We start from the raw sequence: 20,517 nt of genomic DNA, 5'->3' as shown, positions 1-20,517 counted from the left end.
TCAATCTCGCCTCCAATACCCTTTCCCATAGCTTCATGGTGTGGCTCATCAATTTTATCCCTCTGTAATTACTGCAGCTCTGTACATCTCCCTTATTCTTGTATATTGGGACTAGCATGCTCTTTCGGCATTTTCTCATTCTCTAGGATCTTATTAAACAATCTCGTTAGGAACTCTCACCCAAACATCTCCAAGCTTCAATCGGGATACCGTCTGGTCCGACTGCTTTCCCAGTCTTCATTCTTTTCATGGCTGCCCTCACCTCATCCTGACTAAAGCCTCGGTCACAACCGGCCGTACGTGCTCCTACGGCCGGTCTACGTACAAAAAACGCAAGAAACGCACGGAGGGCGCGCGTGTGACGTGCTGATTTTCGAGCCGCAGACCGGCCGCAGAGGTTCTTTGTCATGTCAAATAAACTCTACGGGCGCTTACGTTTTTTTCAGGTTGCAAGACAAACTTACGGCCAACGCGCGTCTTTCTCCACGAACAAAAAAAATGCAGCGATTTGGGAAACGCCAAAAATCGCACGGCCAAAAAATCGTACGTCCGGTTGTGACCTAGGCTTAACCAACTCTGCTTCCCGGTTTGCCGTCTCCAACAAATCTGACCTTTTCCCTCTTGGATTCTCCTCATTTAATAAATCCTCAGAGTACTCTTTCCACCTTCTTAATACACTCTCTAAAAAAAAAAATAAAATAAATAAAAATAAACTATCTTTTTACACACACACAGAAATGCATTTTAATTTTCTTTTGTACTAAAATAAAGTATTTATAAATCTATATTTATCTTTAAAACAAATCAGATAGGTTTAAATATTCAGATATTAATTTATAAATATCATCTTTAAACTCCCGAGCAGTTTTTTTTTTTGCTCAGCAGAGCCGTTAAAACCTTATGCGCATGCGCAGCGCTCATAGCGTAGAGGAACGCTAACTGCGTAATTCCAGGCAGTGTGTTCAAAGCGTCGCGCATGCGCAGTGGGAGACCCGCGCGCACGCTGTTTGTGCTTCGCAGAGCACCATGGGAAAGGAAGTGAAAGCGGAATGAGAGAGAGAGAGAGTGAGAGAGGGAGAGAGAGAGGGAGTGAGAGAGAGAGAGAGATTGTCACTGTGGTGTTTATAAAGATGGCCGCTTTCCTGTGCGCGCGCTCACACAGCCGGGTTGTTATGAGGCGTTATAGCAGGCGCGAGCCGGTGTGGACATGCCACGCCCTGACACACAGAGCTCTGATCAACATCAAAGGCCCGGACACACGCAACTTCCTGCAGGGACTCATCACTAATGACGTCACAGCGCTGGGGGCGCGCGGACACCCCGCCCTCTACACACACCTGCTCAACGTGCAGGGGAGAACCCTGTATGACGTCATGATCTACAGGTAACTACCACACTGTCGGAGCACCTGACCTGGGCTGGGTTCGGGGTTAGTCATTCTTTACTGTAATAATAATGCAAGTGTTGGTAAACTGATGCGGTCTAAAGGGAATAAATCACTCGAGGTGTGTGCTGTGCTGTAAGAGGAAAATAATCAACTTCATCACACCACCCTGGACCACACACACACACACCATTTGTGCCTGAATCCAGGGACACATGTCGGCCCGGGGGCATTTTGAGTTATTGACAGATTCAGAAAGTACAGTTTCTAAGCTTTCCAATGATGCCTTCCATGTGGAGATCTGACAATATTTGAAGAATGTGTGGCCTTTTGAAAGTGTATACTTCTTAAAACAGAAAAGGGAGAAAATCGCCCTCAAAGTTTTCCATCTCAGCTACTCTGGGTGCAGGGCGGGCACATAATGCTGCTCATTTGCATGACATTAAGGAAAGCCCTACCCCCTACGAGCTAGCACGATACTACTTTCATGTAAACAAAGATCACCACGTCAATTTTCCTTCCATGCAAAGTATGCCCAAAACAATTATGAAGTACAAAAATAAGTCCTAAAGTATACTTTAACGTTTTGTGGTTGAAAAATTACTCACACCGTAAGAAAGAAAGATAGCACGATGATGACACAACTAAAGGCCAATTTATGCTGACAACCCAGTCCTCGCAGACGGTGTCGCAGACAGTGTCTGCGTAGCCCCCCCACCTTCACAGACGCTCTGCGCGCACCTCCCAAAAATTGTGACCACCGCAGAAGCCTCGCAGACAGCGTTGCAGACAAGAGGGCTCTGATTGGTCCACTCTACCCGCTATACACGCACTTCCGCTTCCCTACTTTCCCGGTTTTTGTTTTCACGACCGCCATTTTTAAAAACACGAGCGAAGATGGAGCAGCATGAAGAGCGGTTGATTGAGGAAGTACGTACATCTATACGACTCCAGTTCTAGTCATTATAAGTAACCGGAGGATAAACACTCCACTAACCACACCCACCAACTACTCCTAGCGACTTCGCCCCCCCTTGCGTTGTGCCGGTGAATAACATCGCGCACGCCTATTACTCCCCGCTCAACGATAAATTACAACTGTCTGCGAAAAGCTATCTGTGAAAGCCTTGTCGCAAGAGCATGCAGAGGCCTTAACACAACGCTAGTTTCATGTAAAGCCTCGGTCACAACCGGCCGTACAGTACGCGCTCCTACGCCCGGTCTACATGCAAAAAATGCACGGAGAGCGCGTGTGAAACGCACGAGAGCGCGCGTGTGATGTGCTGATTTTCGAGCCGCAGACCGGCCGCAGAGGTTCTTTGTCATGTCAAACAAACTCTACGGGCGCTTACGTTTTTTTCAGGTTGCAAGACAAACTTACAGCCAACGCGCATCTTTCTCCACGAACAAAAAAAAAAACCGCAGCGATTTGGGAAACGCCAAAAATCGCACGGCCAAAAAATCGTACGTCCGGTTGTGACCTAGGCTTAACCAAACCACAACACTCTCCGTTACATGCAAAAATAACCACACAGCCTTAGATTAATAAACTCACCCCATCAGAAAGAGAAACGGCGCCTTGCACACACCAATGCCTCCAATGGAATGTAGTCTTAGAACACTTCCTTTTGGTTGTGTTTTTTTGCTAGAAATGGTTATCTCCGATGTAAATACCGTGCGTCTGTTTGCTTCGCGGTGTTTCAGCTCCTCTGCGCTCTGTTTAGTAACTCATTCCATAGTGAAATCACACGCCTGTATGCAGCTTAAGTAGCCACGAGCTCAGCTCATATCATACAGCTGATTCGCGAAAAAAAAAACCAAAAGACTTAAATCATCATGTGAATGGCCCATATGGTAATTTACCCACACCCCCCAGCAGGCTACAGTCCTGACAAAAACGAGACAATTTGCAACAAAAAAAGTATGCTTTTCCAACAAAACAATCTATTATCTGAAATACTGATTGCATTCTTCAAGATCTCAACTTGCACATGATGGAAAAAAACAAAAATCACAAATTTCGAAAAAAAAAGCTTCTTTTGCGATTATCTCGGATTCGTTTCGGCCGACACGCGTCCCTGGATTCGGTGAGCGGTCACATTTATGACTTGTCGACCCAGTCTGAATAACCCAGCGAAGTAAACGAGTCTGGGGAGGAGAGATAACAAGGAGAACCCCACCCTGTTCTGGTAGAGCTTCATGAGGAGAAACTTTCAGCACAAACACCACAATGTTCACACAGCTGGTCTATTTTCAGCACTCTTTTTTTTATTCCTTCCTCTAGTGTTCGGGTCGGCACCGACCTGTTTTTAGGTTTAGCATGCATAAAAGTACTACAGTTTATTGCATCAAGACTTTTTGACTTTGTCAGGAACTTCTATTTAAACAAAATAAAATCCAACAAAATAATTTTACTAAACTATAAAATGCTCTGGTGAAAATTGTGACCTTTGTGTTGTTAGGGTCAATTTCGACCCAGTTAAAATATAAGATTATAAAACAATAATAAATGAAATCATAAACACACAATCAGCCAACAGCCAGCTCTTCCTCCAACCACTTGAGCTTCAGTCAGGGGCTTTTCTCTTTTGGCGTATTCACACCTACGTTGTTTGGTCTGGACCAAACGAACCAAATTTCCCTTGGTCTGGACCTTTTGGGTTGGTCTGAATACAAACCACCGAACTCTGGTCCGGACCAAAGGAACCCTGGTGCGGACCTTTTGGAGGTGTGAAAGCAGACCGGACCTAATCCGACAGTTTTGCTTTTTTGTACCTCGGGAGCTTCCGTCGTTTGTCGAGCATTATGGGAAACAGAGTCTTGACACTCCACCGCAAAGTGCAAACACTGTTTCGGTTGTCAAGGGAACCTTACATCAGTCATTCAGACCAGTGGTAGGCTAGACTACAGAGTACAAAAAATGAGTAGGGGGCAAACGTGGGCTGAGGAAGAAACGCGTACCCTTGTGGATATATGGGCAGATGTCCACATATCTGAGCTTTTGGAGAGAACACACAAAAATGCCGACGTGTTTGCTGTATTCAGTGAGAAAATGAAGGCGAAGGGGTTCACGCGCTCCCCAGAACAATGTCGGCTAAAAATGAAGAAACTCCGTCAGACCTACATTAAAATCAGGGACATTCTTTCAAAAAGTGGCGGTACTAGCGACGCAAAAAAGAAATTCATCTATTGCGTGAAGAGCCAGAACTGTCACAACATGATGTGCGCTCATCAGCACTATCCTCCGTAGCCACCTTGCCCTTTGTCGTCGTCGTTGATAAATTACTTGTACAACAGCATAGTAATCGCACAATTGTGAAAACAGTAAAAACTGGAAAAAACATATAGCTTTGATGACATTAAAAAGAATAACAGCACGGAAAGCCTCCATGACTACTTTTGAACTTAATGCTTTGTGCGCGTGTCGTCTCTGACCAATAGCTGAACGACCTCAGGGCGCGTGGCTTTGTTGACAGATTTTGGTCCGCTTACTAAAATGTACAGTGTGAAAGCGAACCGCACCAAAATGAAAAAATAAAAAAAACATTTGGTTCGGACCAAAGCAAGTGAACTATCGAACTATCCTGGTCTGAATACACCCTTTGCCTGTTCGACAGAACAAACAAAGACAGACGTGTCCAGCATGTAAGGCCAATTGAGTTTAGAGTTGGTGACTTGCAGAGTACACATCTCCAATTTACAGCATGCAACAATGAGAAGAGGACTGAATGTAAGCCAAGCTCTGGATCATATCTTTGCTGATAATGAGGCAGAGGACACAGAGCAGTATAGCGATGGAGATGAGCAGGTCTCTGAGGAGGAAGATGATGTGGCGTTTCAACCGGAAGACACATCTGATCAGTCTGATGAGGAGGTCACCGGTGCTGAAGCTGCTCCTGCTGAAACATTCAGATCCAAAAGTGGCAACATCTGTTGGAGCTCAGTACCTCCTGACGTACAGTACGTGGTAGGACAGCTGCTGCAAATGTCATCAAAATGACCCCTGGGATCACAAGGTTCGCTGTGACATCAAGTCATGTTTTGATCTGTTTATGCCATTGTCACTAAAAAAAGTCATAATTGCTATGACAAACCTTGAAGGAAAAAAAGTCCATGGCAACATGTAGAATGACATTGATGAGGAATGCCTGGATGCCTACATTGGTGTTCGTCTCCTTGCTGGAGTGTACAGATCCAGCAATGAGGCCACTGATAGTCTCTGGGACGCATCGACAGACAGGAATATTTTTTGAAAAAAAAAAGACTTGTTTTTTGCCCTTTTCTTGAAGTAAATATATATGGGTCGAAATTGACCCAGAACACCATAGATCACGGGCGATTGCTCTAATGGTGATGATACACGGGGCAACTTTTTGGGCAATGTTGCCGAGCAAAGTTGCTGGCAACGGGCAACTAGGTGAGACACAGGGCAACTTTTCAGGGCAACAACAGTTAGCAACGGCAGTTTACAGTTAGCTAAAAAAAAAATCGATGTCTTAATTTTTGCTGTGACCATTTAATCAAGCTGTCTGTTGTTTTTTAGAGCTTTGGTGAGGTAAATTCCTCCATATAGAATATTAAAATAACAACTTACCGGCGTAAAAACAGATGAGGAGTCTCTTCACTCCACTGACACTGAGCGGCCGCCATATTTGTTTGAAATTTCTGATCCGAACCTCACCGGAGGTCACATGACTCGATACTCGCGTTCTGATTGGCTTATCTCAAAAAGTTGCCAGAGATTATCAAAACCATTCAGAAAGAAGCAATGTTGCCCAATCTCAATAGAAAAGAGTCAAAACGCAATTGCCCAGCAACATTGCTCGGCAACATTGCCCAAAAAGTTGCCCCGTGTATCATCACCATAAGACAACGAGGGAGGCTCAGCCTCCTCTAAAAATGACGAACATCGTGTAGGATGAATTGCGCTAGGCTTATGTTATAGCCGACCTTATAACATTGCTATTTCAGATCCAGAATCATAGAAATATATGTGCTCAACCCAACTACAGCGCGAAATCATTCCGTTATAACTTTCCCCAGTTCGCCTAATGTGTGCGTGAGTTTTTCCCCCTCGTGACAGCGCGATGCAGCCCAGCCTCAGTGCACTTCAATGGCATTTGGGAGCTCTGCGCTTTTCAATCTCAAAATGCAAGACGATTATTGGACAAATACTGCGAAAACGCCCGCCCACGGACTCCCAGCCTCACAGTGGGAGGGACATGGCAGTTTCCGCGAGGAGACTGGTGATTGGTGAAAGCGGCCGGATATTTTCTTTGATTGACAGCTCGTTTCAACTATAGACAGGCAGCGGTGAATTTCAGTTCAGTCCCATGCGGATTCGCAAGTGCTGTGGTGTATTGTAAGAGATCAGCTTACATTTCGATTTCATTCATTACATACGGTTTCTACCAGCTTTTTTAGTTTGTATATATTTTCATTGTAAATAAAGTATAAATATAGTGTTGTCAAGTTTGCTATCTTAGTTCCAGAAATTTCATTTATTTGAGTGACTGAACTTGAACTTGAGGGGGCTAGTCAGCTAGCAAGAAAGCTGCACACAGATGCCAAGCATTGCTGATTTAATTTTGGCGAAGCCATTTGCCAGTCTTCCTTTCGAGGAAAAAATTAAAATTAAAGAGACCAACGCCTCAAATTGACTTGGTGAAAAAGGTAGGGAATAATACTCGTTCCTTTCAGCTCTCCTGGTACGAGAAAGTGAATTGGCTAACAGCAAGTGACCCACATCAACAACAGTAAATAGGCTACTTTAGTAATATGACATGGATGGACCAAAAATATAGAATCTATTTTAAATGTTTATGCTGAGTATATTATATTGGAATATATATTTTTCTGGATATGAATTAAACACAGCTACAATTTGGAAAACATTTTTAAACAAAAACACAGCCGAGAACATTTCACACTACAGACCTGGATTAAAAGTGAAGGGTTATCAAAATTGTCAATAAAACATTTCTCAGTCAAAATAAGTAAAATATAGGGAAAGTGTCATTGAATGAAATGTGTGGCACCCAGCTCTATGTTTGGCTCCCCAAGGTCAGTGCTTGTGCCTATTCCAGAACACTCTGCTGTTACTGCTGAGGTTCCTGACAAAGAGCTGCTTTCAATAATGATCAATTTTTAAACAACATGCCACAATTTTAAAATATAAAATGTTAAAATATACCCCCCCCCCCCCCCCCCCCAACACCACCATCATGTATATTGGACAGTAGGCTAATGGGCCAACAGAACCTGTTATTTCACAGTTTGTGACCCTGCCAACAATCAGCCAGATCAGAGGCAAGAGTATGGGCAAAACTGATGTGTTTTTTCTTTTAAAATCTGGAAATATCGTAACTGACCAGCCTCCCCTGTTTGAAAGACTACCAGCCGCCACTGCCATAGATGTTACTATAGTTGATAATATTAAAATCTTTTTTTTTTTGAACATTTAAGAGATGTGATCTAATACCCCTCAGTAATAGTCAGGTAACAGAATAACCTTTTATTTGTTTACATTATTCTCTTGCAGTTCATTTGACCACTTTTTTTTATATTGAAAGCGAGGGGTATGCTGTTAAAAGAAAGGCCCAGGGGGCCACAACAAAAATATTAAAACCAATCTTTTCATGGAGCCTAACAAGGTAACCAAGAGGTAAGAAACAAATTGGATGATAAATAATTGTTTTTAGGGTATTTTATGGCTGATTTAAGACACAGGTCAAAACCGACCCGTTAACATCAGAGATAGTAACAGAAAGCTAACACCAGAGCAAGGCTACACAACTACAGTGTTTTCCCCAGAGAAAAATTAAAGCCGGGCTGTTTTACAATCAGGGGACAAAGTTTGTGTCACAGGGGTCCAAAATTCAAACTGATTCAAACTGGTTCTTGTACCAGGTTTTAAGTGAAGGACAAGTTGTCTCTAATATTTATGTCCCAGTATCTTGACCACATTTTAGGATGAAAATAATCATTTTAGATATGTTATTTTATATTGAAAAATTAGCTGTCTCGGAGAGGACTTTTTTTTTGGCACAATTACAGTACATACTAATTTGATCAAAAACTTACTGGCATTCAACATTAAAACTTAACTATGTTTCCAATGATATGGAACCAAATATGTGTTTTATGGTATAAAGAATGATTTAAGTGCATCCCTTTTGGAGCTACCTGTGGTCAAAAAGCACTTTTTCTAAGGCTACATCCACACGACAACGGCGAGATATTTTTTTTTTAATGGGTAAAAAAATATCGTGTCCACATGGGCAGCGGATCAGTAAAATATCAGGTACATATGGCAACGCAACGCTTGCTGAAAACGATGCAATACACATGCCACACCTCTAGGGGCGCTGTAAGACGGTCCCTTCGGAGACACCAGAACAATAGAAGAAGTAGGACGCATGCGCATAAACCCCTTCTTCTACCCGGCGTGAATGAGTGAGTGCTGCTTGTTCTACACTACGTTCAGACTGCAACCTGAAACGACCCATATCCGATTTGTTGTGAAATGCGATTTTTTTGTTAGGCCGTTCACATTACCAATTATATGAGACTTGTATGCGATCTCCAATATGAACGGAAAACGACCCAAAAGTGTCCCGCATGCGCAAATTGACACGTAATAAGCACATCTACGTAATACGTAAACGAAAAAAAGCGCACTCTTCAAGTTTGCAAGTAAAGCATGGAGATGAGGCGAGACCTGGCGATGTGGTTTTTGTGGTGGTGGCGGAACTCACACAATCTGATTAATGTGGGCAGCAGACTAATGAGATCAAAGGTGTCAAATTACTGGAAATTTCCAGAACAATCTTATCTTGTAATACAGGATGGTTTAACATCCAGGTCCCTACCAAATCCACCATTAGCTTGATCAATTCTATAAAAGTCTATTTAAATTCTGAAAACTGTACAAATGTTGTTGTTTTCCACCAAAGAGGCGGGATTAGCCAACGCAGAATAGTGACGTTTGTCTCTTGTTGATGACGTGTAGGTCGCATGAATGCGACCTGTCCGGTCAGACTGCAGTCGCATGTGAAAATAACGGATATGCATCGGATTTAGGACCACATATCCAAGCGGCCTGGGTCGCATGTGAAAAAATCGGATCTGTGTCGTTCAGATTGTCAATAACAAATCGGATACAGGTCGCATATGGGCAAAAAAATCGGATATGGGTCGTTTCAGGGTGCAGTCTGAACGTAGTCCTAGTCATGTGGTTGTGACGTCATCATAAACAAATCCGTTCTACTCATCCAGACGACTTCGCAACGGCGCCGTTGCCAGATTTTTCCACTCTGGAAACCGTTCTCAAAAAATATCGTTTTGGGGCACCCAAAACGCCAGTGCCGTGTGGACGCCAGGCTGAAACGATAAACAATTTTATCAGATTCACCTGAATCCGTTACCGTGTGGACAGGGCCTAAATGACATGAGTAATTTTGCTAAATATGACATATATTGCCATACATTCACCAAAAATAACGTTATCACCAAATGTTTATTTGCATGGTAAATAGAGCTATCACAGGGCTACAATAAACAACCAAGTTTATTTAGTCAAGCCTTTTGATATTGAATTTAATAAGTGTTAAATGTGATTTTTAGCTTGCGAACCCTGATTGTAAAACAACCCAGCCCTAAATTCTGGCATAATAATACACAGACAATTGAGCGCCAACGGTGCGAAAGCGAGCACCGAAGGCGCAAAGCGGAACTAGGGGCATGGCCCCCCAGAAAATGTTTTGAAAATAGATGCCCTCAGGTGCATTTTCAGGGTCTCTGAGAGGTTTTAGATCCATGATTATAGGATAGATTTTACCAGTGTTTTAATGATTTCTGACCTAAATAGTATTAATGTCGCAGGCAAGCTGGAGCCTATCTTGGGGTGGGCGATATATCGATATGTTTTATGAACACGAAAAAGATTTTGGCATATCGTATATATCGAGATAATGCTCTAAATTAATATGATTTCGCCACTGTGCTTAATTTCCTTCACTGTGCTATGGTGCTGCCCGCCCCGCCTCCTTCGTGTGTTTGTACCCCCTCCCCTCGCGTGTAGGCGGCGTGTTAACTCATTCAACATGGCGGCGCCCACAGAAAGCCCGGAGGCGGCAGAACTCGTACCAAAAAAAGGACAAATGGCTCCATTATATGGAGATATTTTGGTTTTAAACCGTCGGACGAACAACAGAAAGAGGTCTACTGCCGGAAATGCAAGAAATTGGTGGCAACCAAAGCGTCGAGCACCACGAACCTGTTCAACCATTTACAGGTACGCCACAAACTTTTGTACGAGGAGTGTGCCAGGCTGAGAGTTAATGCAGTGAGATGAGTTTGAGTTTTGTTTTTAAGGAAAAGGAAGGCAATATGTATTATTTCTATAAGTCAAATTATTATTTATGAAATTAGGTTTTTTTTTGTTATCTTAAATGTTTAAGACGCACTTTATAAAACTGCCTACCCTCAGGTTTTATGTTTGTAATTAAAATAAGGCAATATACTACTTCCTTGGTTTGATAATTCATGTTAAAAATGATGCACAAGCACTTTGTTACTAGTACCTGTCTACCTCCAGGCACTTGGCTGCCTACCTGTTTGCACTTCAATAAAAAAAACACCTTGCTGAATTTGGTGTGTCTGTTTTTTGGGGGTTGTTTTTCCTGCATTGATATTGAGATATATATCGTATATCGAGATATTTTTTTTTCTCCATATCGCCCAGCCCTAAGCCTATCCCAGCTGACTACGGGCGAAAGGCAGGGTTCACCCTGGACAAGTCGCCAGGTCATCACAGGGCTGACACATAGACACAGACAACCATTCACACTCGCATTCACACCTACGCTCAATTTAGAGTCACCAGTTAACCTAACCTGCATGTCTTTGGACTGTGGGGGAGGAAACCCACGCGGACACGGGGAGAACATGCAAACTCCAGACACTGGGTTCAAACCCGGAACCTTCTTGCTGTGAGGCGACCATGCTAACCACTCCACCACCGTGCTGCCAGTTTTCTCCTTCATTATGTTGAAACAATCATGACATATCATGCATTTTTGAAAAGACGGCATGACGCAATACAAAAATCACTCAAAGTTATGTTTCAACATTCACCAACTCACAGGTAGTGTCTGAAAGGTGAGTAATACCAACCAATCTTCACATCTTACATGAAGAATTCATGTCAAATGGTGTACGATCAATGATTACTGCGACTTTACGAAGACGCTTTATATAACGTTGTTCAATTATCTTTTCAAAATTCATACATTTTATCATAAATATTCACCTGGGATACCTGTAAAGCGTAAAATACGTATGTAGAGGCAAATTCAGAGTCGTCAAATGTCATTATGGTGCATACACGGGGTCATCATTAAGCGGTAAAGAGTTAAAGCTCAACATGCAAGTTAAACTGTTGTGTTATAGATTACTGAGGTCTATGATCGACTGAAAATCTACGGCGATCCGTTAATTATCTCTGATCAAGTCGTGTTGTAACAAAAATGTGCATGAAAATATGACCAGTGGTTCGCTCCATCTTATGCAACCCAATGAAGAGAATCGATCATCATGACCTCCTGTTGATCACAAAGGGATCTGAACCTAAGACCTGCCACCTTAAAATAAGTTGCTGTATTACTATAACTGTAATGATTTAGAATGTTTCGGATGCAATTACCGTAATATATGTAGAACTAAGATGCACTGAAAAGAAAAGTCAGGCAACTGCATATTATAAAGTTTACATTTTGGCACTTTATTAAATGGACTAGATTAAGATTAAAACATATTTAAAGGAAAAGAAAACTTAACTCATACATTTAAGTTTTTGGAAAGATTATGTATTTATAAACACATTCATGAAGAGAATTTGTTAATAAGTGTCAACTGTAGCATAATTGCGCATAATAATGATGAGCGTATTTGGCAGTGTGATGTCACTATGAGCCTTTAACAAAAGAATAATCCGGAGCCGCCTTTTGTTAAATGGATCCCAGTGACATCACACTGCCAAAACTGCTTATGATTATTATTTGAAATGATGCTGTATTTGACACATTTGGACAACTTCACTTGGTGAGAGTGTTTAAGTACATAATCTTTCTGCAAACCCAAACTAATGGATTAAGTTTTCTACTCGTTTAAAGCAGATTAATTCTCCTTGGACACAGGAAGGACGTATCCTGTCAGTCAGCTCGACTACAGCACAGAGCAGAGAGATGGCGAGAAGGAAGCTCACAGGCCTGATCAGTTCTGGCGCTGGCGTAGACACTGTAGTGCCAGTTGTCATCGCCGTGGCTCTTCTGGAGCTGATTCTTGTCTGCAGACTATTTTCCAATGACACTTGTGTTGGTTTACCCAGATGTTTTTCCCCCAGAGGGCTTACTGTCTTCTCTTTTTCATCCGTCATGATTGCTTTGAACGTCGGTCCGGTTTTTTTTCCGATTCCACTTGCGACAGTTACGTTGCAGCCACGTCCACTTGTCAATCACTAGCCACGAGTGTAGCACGTGATTGTGCTAGTTCAGAAGTCCCTCGATGAATCTTCTTTCCAGTTTCAGCGAACCTCTCCAGCGTTTTGTAATCCAATGTCAAGCAAGTTTTTCTTACTATTGTAGAGGCTTGTTCTTAGTGAGACCTTGAGAAAAGCGCTATAGCTTACACTGACGAAGTCTCTGACCCAAAGTAACTGTTTCCACTCTCAATGTCCATGTGCCTGGTAATAAATCCACTTGAAACGTCTTGAAAGTTGAACTTTAATCCTCGATTTAACGATTACAAAGGTTCTAAGATGCAGAGAGTCAGATAAGAAAAACTGTTCGCTTCCACGACTCCTCGAGATCTACAATGAGAAGGCGCGAGATCGTTCTTATAATAGCTGAGACCGTTCTAGTTCTAATATTTCACATATGAATTCTAATTCTTCTAACCTTGCCACATATTATTCATCATGTTAATCATGAAATAAACTACTTATATGAAATTACACACTCAAATGAAATTATTTATACCTTTAACATAAATTGTAATTCACATCTATATGAATTCTACTTTGGCCGCTACAGTAGTTGTGCTTTTTGAGCCAGTCGCTGTGATCAGAATTGACGACGTTTTCGTTGTCGTGACAGTTGTCTGGTTTTGTGCACCATCACTCACGTGGGTTCGTCGACGTTTAGTCAACCAGTCTTTGATCGAAGCCATAATGATAATAGACGAGGTCAAACTTTTGTGATTAAAATCAGTCGGCTTTGTCCGTCCGGTGCGGGACGACATCGGCAGCCAATGAGATCGCTTATAATGAATCGGAAAATTCCGGGATGTCTGACGTTTTCTTTCGATGTTTTTATTGGACGGTTTGAACACGTGATCTTTACACAGCCAACAGGTTACAATTTGTTTACATCATACCACGCGGACACTTTGACAGAATCAACACAAAAGTTGGAAAAAAGACGGCTTGTTTAACACAAATATCAATCAGTATGTAAATGGATCTGTTATTTGCTCTCCTATGTATCGAGTTACTTGTGGGGAGGAAATGTAATGTATCGGTATAAATCTAAGCGTATCGGATTTTAACTAAAGCGACTAAGCGTATCGGCATGCAGAGCAAATCTAAGCGTATCGGTGTTTTTTTTTTTTTTTAACTCATTTTATTAATGAAAGGCAACAAAGTTACAAGCTTAGATGAAAGACATTCGTTTTTCTCTTACATTTCCAATCTACAACCCCCTGCCCACCCTTCCACCCCCATCAGAACCTGTGTGTCTTAGTATGTCACCAGTCAAACAAAAGACAGTAAATCACTTGTACAATTCTTATACAGAAAAAAAAAAATTATATATAAGTAGAGTAAAAAGTCTCTGTCAGCCAACAACCAGTCTGTCCAAAAGGATCCAGAGGATGCCACGGGTCCCAGCAGTGTAGATATAGATAATGTAGAATAGAAGAATTTCACTCTGATACCCAACTTTTGGACATTATTAAAAATTTATTCTCGACAAACGTTTCAGCCTTCTTCAGTGTCAAAAAAACAACATGGTGCTGTGGGCGTGGTCTTATATATATATATATATATATATATATATATATATATATATATATATATATATACACACAAATTTGTGAATTCTATACACTTCAAAATAAAAGACAAAGAAAAAATAAACTATTAATTACACAATTTAATAATTCAATATTATTAAAATTTATTAAAAAGAATGCAATTTTTAGATTTATATTCTTTTCGCTTATTTAACCCGTAAGGGGCTAAAGTAAACAATTGCGACATCCAGTACGCTAACCTATTTAGAAGCACGTTGTCTAAATTATCTTGAGCAGCGTTAACTATTGTTTCTATACAAATGAATTCAAAATCATTCAAATTATGGGGAGACTGATTAAAATGTTTGGCTACTTCACATTTTTTTTTTTTGTTTTTCATACTAGATTTATGGTTACGAAAACGTACTTTAAACTCCGTAGTACAAGAGCCAACATATTGGAGATTACATTTACGGCAAGTTGCTAAATATACTGTATTGCAGGAAGTACAAGAAAGATGTTGGCGAATTTTGTATTTCCTTCCGGTTACGGAGCTGACAAAAAAATTTGACTCTGCGAAAAAGTTATTACATAAATCGCATTTTTTGCTACACCTAAAGCAACCTTGTTCACGCCCTTGATTATTGACTTCCGTGTCACCACGCTTGAGTTTAGAAGGCGCCAGAATATCCTTAAGATTTTTCGGCCTTCTAAAAGCCGAAATAATACTACCCTCCGGAAATACTTCTTGCATTAAAGTAGAGGAATGCAAAAAGCTGAGATTGTTCTGCAAAATCTTACCGATATCCGGAAGGTTAGAGTTAAAGTCAGCAACCAAGGGCGTAACCTTACGCTCAGGCTTAATTGCCCCAGGCTTAAGTAACTCACTCCTAGGGAGAGAAGCTACTTGATCAAATTTACCAGAGAAATTTTAATACATTTTAATAATATTGAATTATTAAATTGTGTAATTAATAGTTTATTTTTTCTTTGTCTTTTATTTATAGAATTCACAAATTTGTGTATATATAAGACCACGCCCATAGCACCATGTTGTTTTTTTTGACACTGAAGAAGGCTGAAGGCCGAAACGTTTGTCGAGAATAAATTTTTAATAATGTTCAAAAGTTGGGTGTCAGAGTGAAATTTTTCATATATCCAGTAATACCAAACCATACCAGTGGTACATAAAACAATATTGCAGACTTCTTTAGGCCTATGCCATCAGACTATCTTGGTGCTTTACATGTCATTACAGAGACTCAGGAAGGGTCTTGAGTTTTTCTAAATATGTTATTAAAGGGTTCCAGATACCATAAAAAAGGTCATCAGACCCTCTAAGTGCATACTTAATCTTTTCTAATTTCAGATACATCATAAGATCAGTCAGCCATACCGATACTTTTGGTGGGTATGGGGATTTCCAATGTAAAAGAATTTGCCGCCTGGCAATCAAAGTTGAAAAGGCTAATACATCTTTGTACCCAGAAAGCCTCACAGGGTCACCTGATACAGTTCCAAAAATTGAGGTGTACATATTGGGCTCATGTTCTATTTCTATAATTTCAGATATCGTTTTGTAGACCCCTGACCAAAACTGATCCAAACTTGGGCATGACCAAAACATGAGTCAATGTTGCTGGAGCATCTACTACAATGTTCATCCATGCCTGAAAATATTTTTGCCAATTTAGCTTTAGAAAAATGCATCCTGTGTAAAACTTTAAACTGGATTAAACTTAGACGAGCACAGGATGTAGTCCCATTGACCCTATGTACGGCTTCCTCCCATACACTATCTGGTATTGCCTCTCCAAGTTCATCATCCCACTTTGCTCTAATCTTATCCAGGGTATTATCACCATGGGAAGTGATGATGTTATAAATTCTAGAAATAAGCCCCTTTAAATTAGAAGACACATCCAAAATATCCTCCAAAACAGATGGATCTGGTTCATTTGGAAAATCAGTCGTATTACTACGAATAAATTGGCGAATCTGTAGCTATCTAAAATGACTTGAGCGGGGGAGATTAAATGTTTCACACACATCATTGAAACTTGCAGATACACCTTCCTTCTACTCAATTCTACTATATGTATGGTGTACATGGGAGAAATAAGAATAGGTCTTGCTCAAGGGGAAACAGAAACGCCATGGGTCAGTGCAGCCCACCTGATCCACGAACACTGACCGTCTCTTCGCCATTTTAGAAGGAGAATTAGATTTTGGGTTGGAACGATCCAAAGATGGAATCATTGTACAATTTAGCTCTCCACCAAAAATGAGAATTGAGACTTGGTATGGATGCAGTAACACTTTCCATAAATCTCTCATCGTCCCGATTAGGAGCATATACACTCACCAGTATGACAAGCTTAAAATATAAAGACCCTAATACAATAACATATCGCCCCGTGAATCTTCTATTACCTTTGTTGGGCTAAAAGGAACTTTTTTATGTATCAGAATAGCCACTCCTCTAGACTTATGATCAAATTTTGAATGAAATAATTGACCTACCCATGATTTCCTTAATCTGAGCTGATCTTTTACCAATAAATGAGTCTCTTGCAAAAAAACAATTTCACCTTTTAAAAATTTTAAATGTGCAAATATCCTCGCTCGCTTCACAGGCCCATTCATCCCCTTAACATTCCAGCTTATAAATCTGACAGCTTCACCCAAGTCTTGATTAAGCCTACTATTAATCATAATGAACTTAAAACTGGTAGGCTACATGCACCCAACAAAACTGACACACAAAGAAAACCCCTGACGCACTTCCCTGTACCCTTAACCCCCTCTCCCCCCTTACAGCAAAACCATCACAAACTCAAACCCATAGCGCATGAACTGCCGATGTCTAGATCCCAAAATGGGATAAACTGCAGGCTCGCTAAACATGCCTTCCCGGTGAACATCCTTTAAGAACTACGTTATCTACACAAAGTCTCCCATGTGTCAATTTACATTATTATGAAAGTGTCAGGCGGCACGGAGGTGTAGTGGTTAGCGCTGTCGCCTCACAGCAAGAAGGTCCTGGGTTCGAGCCCCGTGGCCGGCGAGGGCCTTTCTGTGTGGAGTTTGCATGTTCTCCCCGTGTCCGCGTGGGTTTCCTCCGGGTGCTCCGGTTTCCCCCACAGTCCAAAGACATGCAGGTTAGGTTAACTGGTGACTCTAAATTGAGCGTAGGTGTGAATGTGAGTGTGAATGGTTGTCTGTGTCTATGTGTCAGCCCTGTGATGACCTGGCGACTTGTCCAGGGTGAACCCCGCCTTTCGCCCGTAGTCAGCTGGGATAGGCTCCAGCTCGCCTGCGACCCTGTAGAACAGGATAAAGCGGCTACAGATAATGAGATGAGATGAGACCAGAGAACACAGTTCCAGTCAAAGTTGTAGCGTTTCACAAACTTCAGGTGATTACGTTTGTTTTTTTTTCTGGAACCTTCCAAATAATCTGTTGGCATGGAGGTTTTGGAGACTCGGAAACCCCAAGATTTTTCTTTTTCTTGTAATTCACCAACAGTGACCCTTGGGGATTTTTTGCCTCTCTTAGCCTCCTCACTGTACGGGGGGGGGGAATAAACTCGGGTCCTCTTCCAGGTGAGTGTGGAACAGTTAGTGTCCACTTTTTTATTCTTGTCCGAACAGTAGAAATGGACATTTTCAGGTAAGATGTTTTTTATCCCCATTCCCTGACTTAGGAAGGTCAACACACTTCTCCCTGATTGGGTTTGCGTGTCTCTTATCTTTCCCATATTGACGTTGAGGGAATTTGGCCTTTGTGTCGCCTCATATTTGTTCCCCAGTTAATCAGGAAGTCATGGATTACAGCATGAAAGTTCCTACACACTCCAATCAACTCAAACGTACAAGTTAATGGGATTTAAACTTAATCAACACCTGATGACCAATTGTAGGATAAAATGTCACACTGTTCCCTTCACACCAAATGAATCAGAATCTTCAGGACATGTTTTGATGTGTGAGGTCTGTTTCTTTTTTTTTTTAGATTTGGCCAAAGCTAATGTTGTTAACAAGTATTGGAAGCTTATAGTTCAGTGTGATGAACTGATTGTTTAAATCATGTTTGGTCATTAGTCTGAAGGAAAGCAGTGACTGCCCGAACAGCGTCCTCCTCGAGTGTGACACCTCGGTACTGAACCCCATCACACAGCACCTGAAGATGTATAAGATCCGGCGTAAGGTGTTGGTGGAGGCGTGTCCAGATCTGTCGCTGTGGGCTTTACTGGGACTGAACACACACTGCACACACACTGCCGAGTGTCAGGAGCCTGAATCTGAACCTCAGCCTGAGCTGAGCAATGGAGATGGGGTGGTGGCAATGGTCCAGGATCCCAGAACCCCCCTGATGGGCTGGAGACTGATCACCAAGCACCTGGAGAATCCTCCAGAAATCATCACAGCCTGTAACCATGGCAATGTTGAGGAGTATCATCGCCATCGCTACAAAATTGGTACACTTGCACATAAGTGTTAATGTTAGTACATTACAGCGCTAACCCAGATCCCTGATGGAATGGGGGTTATAGCATGTGATTTGTGTGTCCATGCCATTATGGCGGTAAACGTGTTGTAAACACCTGTGTGTTTGATGTTTGCAGGCATGCCGGAGGGTGTGCGAGACCTCCCCCCAGGTGAAGCTCTGCCTCTGGAGTCCAACCTCACCTTCTTGAATGGGATCAGCTTCTCTAAAGGCTGTTACATCGGACAGGAGCTCACGGCTCGCACCCACCACACGGGCGTGATCCGAAAGCGCCTCATGCCCCTCAGCCTCTCTGTACCTCTGGAGAACTTGCTGCCAGGGGGTGCCATTGAGTCACCACAGGGGAAACCTGCGGGGAAACTAAGGTCAGGAGTCGGGAAGCTCGGGCTGGGCCTTGTACGGCTGAATCACGCCAAAGAGACGCTTAGGGTGTCGTCTACTCAGGGTGGAAAAGTGACGCTGACAGCATCGGTGCCAGACTGGTGGCCCGAGGACGTGAAGAACAAACTGAACATTTAATACAATCAATAATAATAAGGGATGAGTGAATGACCAGATTCTATTACTGTGCCAAGAACAACATCTTATATTTTTCTGACATAAATATAAATTGCTGGACTTGGGTTTAGGATCAGGTTTAGGTTGATGACCGGATTTGGGAACAGACCAGACCCAGATGTAGGACTTGATACATGTTAAGAACAGGACTCTGATTTATGACTGGGTTTAGGAGTGGACTTGGGCTTGGGACCGGACGTGGGTTGAGGATTGGTCTCAGGTTTGTGACATTATCAATCATTAAAAACACCATATAAATAAAAAATAAACTGGTTTAGAACAAGACTTGGGGTTAGAACAGGACGTGGGGGGGGTGGGGGGGGTGGTGGTGTTAGGAATTAACTCGGTTATAGATGTGAGCTCAGGTTTGGTGAAAGACTTCAGGTTTCAAGCTGGACTGGGGGGGTTTAGGACCAGACTCTAATGTAGGACCAGACTCGGGGATTAGGACTGGATTCTACTTTCGGACCGGCCTCGGGGTGGGGAGGGGTGTTCAGGAGGCGTTAACCCTTTCATTAACTCATCCTCAATCTCACACTACCCATAAATAAAGTTATTTAAGTCATGTTAAAATAAAATCTGTTCCGAATATCGACTCGAGTTTGATGTTATAATGTTTTTTGTGCTTATTTAAATAAAAACACTGATCAGGAATGATATTGCATCTCCAACGTTACTGCTATATATTATTGCTCATGTTGTTTACAATGAAACAGATGCACAGTTCAGATAAGTTGAGAAAAAGATGAATAAGTTGGCTGGAAGAGAGTAAAACAAGGCAGAAATCTGGATTCCTTTAATGCTGTGACTCAGGACGACGGTTCATCATTAAGTTACTGAGAACAGGGAACAGTTTTCATGATGTCATTGATTTTCTTATTTAAATTAGTATTCTTGGTGCTAAAATGGCATGATTATGTGTTTTTGGTTTATGCTGTGTAGAATTTTGTGTAGAAAGTTCAGACTGGCTCCTGAAAGTTTGTTGTTTTGCTGAG

The 20,517-nt window shown here is 41.8% G+C and overlaps 1 protein-coding gene across 1 annotated transcript; it reads left to right on the top strand.

Moving 5' to 3' along the window:
- Positions 1-1,006: 1,006 nt before the first annotated feature.
- On the top strand, positions 1,007-20,117 carry iba57 (iron-sulfur cluster assembly factor IBA57). Its single transcript, XM_060926599.1, has 3 exons — positions 1,007-1,384; positions 18,559-18,935; positions 19,083-20,117. The coding sequence occupies exons 1-3, from the start codon at positions 1,050-1,052 to the stop codon at positions 19,481-19,483; spliced, it is 1,113 nt and encodes a 370-aa protein (XP_060782582.1). The 5' UTR covers positions 1,007-1,049; the 3' UTR covers positions 19,484-20,117.
- The last annotated feature ends 400 nt before the right edge of the window (positions 20,118-20,517 follow it).

The sequence above is a fragment of the Neoarius graeffei genome, chromosome 1 (genome assembly GCF_027579695.1).
Source record: "Neoarius graeffei isolate fNeoGra1 chromosome 1, fNeoGra1.pri, whole genome shotgun sequence".
Taxonomy (NCBI): domain Eukaryota; kingdom Metazoa; phylum Chordata; class Actinopteri; order Siluriformes; family Ariidae; genus Neoarius; species Neoarius graeffei.
The sequence above is the reverse complement of the archived record's forward strand: the minus strand, read 5'-3'. Positions and strand labels throughout refer to the sequence as shown.

Bases quoted from the DNA above. Each gene is read 5' to 3' on its own strand.
- iba57 (XM_060926599.1), top strand. From the start codon at position 1,050: ATGAGAGAGAGAGAGAGTGAGAGAGGGAGAGAGAGAGGGAGTGAGAGA. The intron at 1,385-18,558 runs GTAACTACCACA...TTTGGTCATTAG, and splicing joins TATGACGTCATGATCTACAG to TCTGAAGGAAAGCAGTGACT. The intron at 18,936-19,082 runs GTACACTTGCAC...TGATGTTTGCAG, and splicing joins TCGCCATCGCTACAAAATTG to GCATGCCGGAGGGTGTGCGA.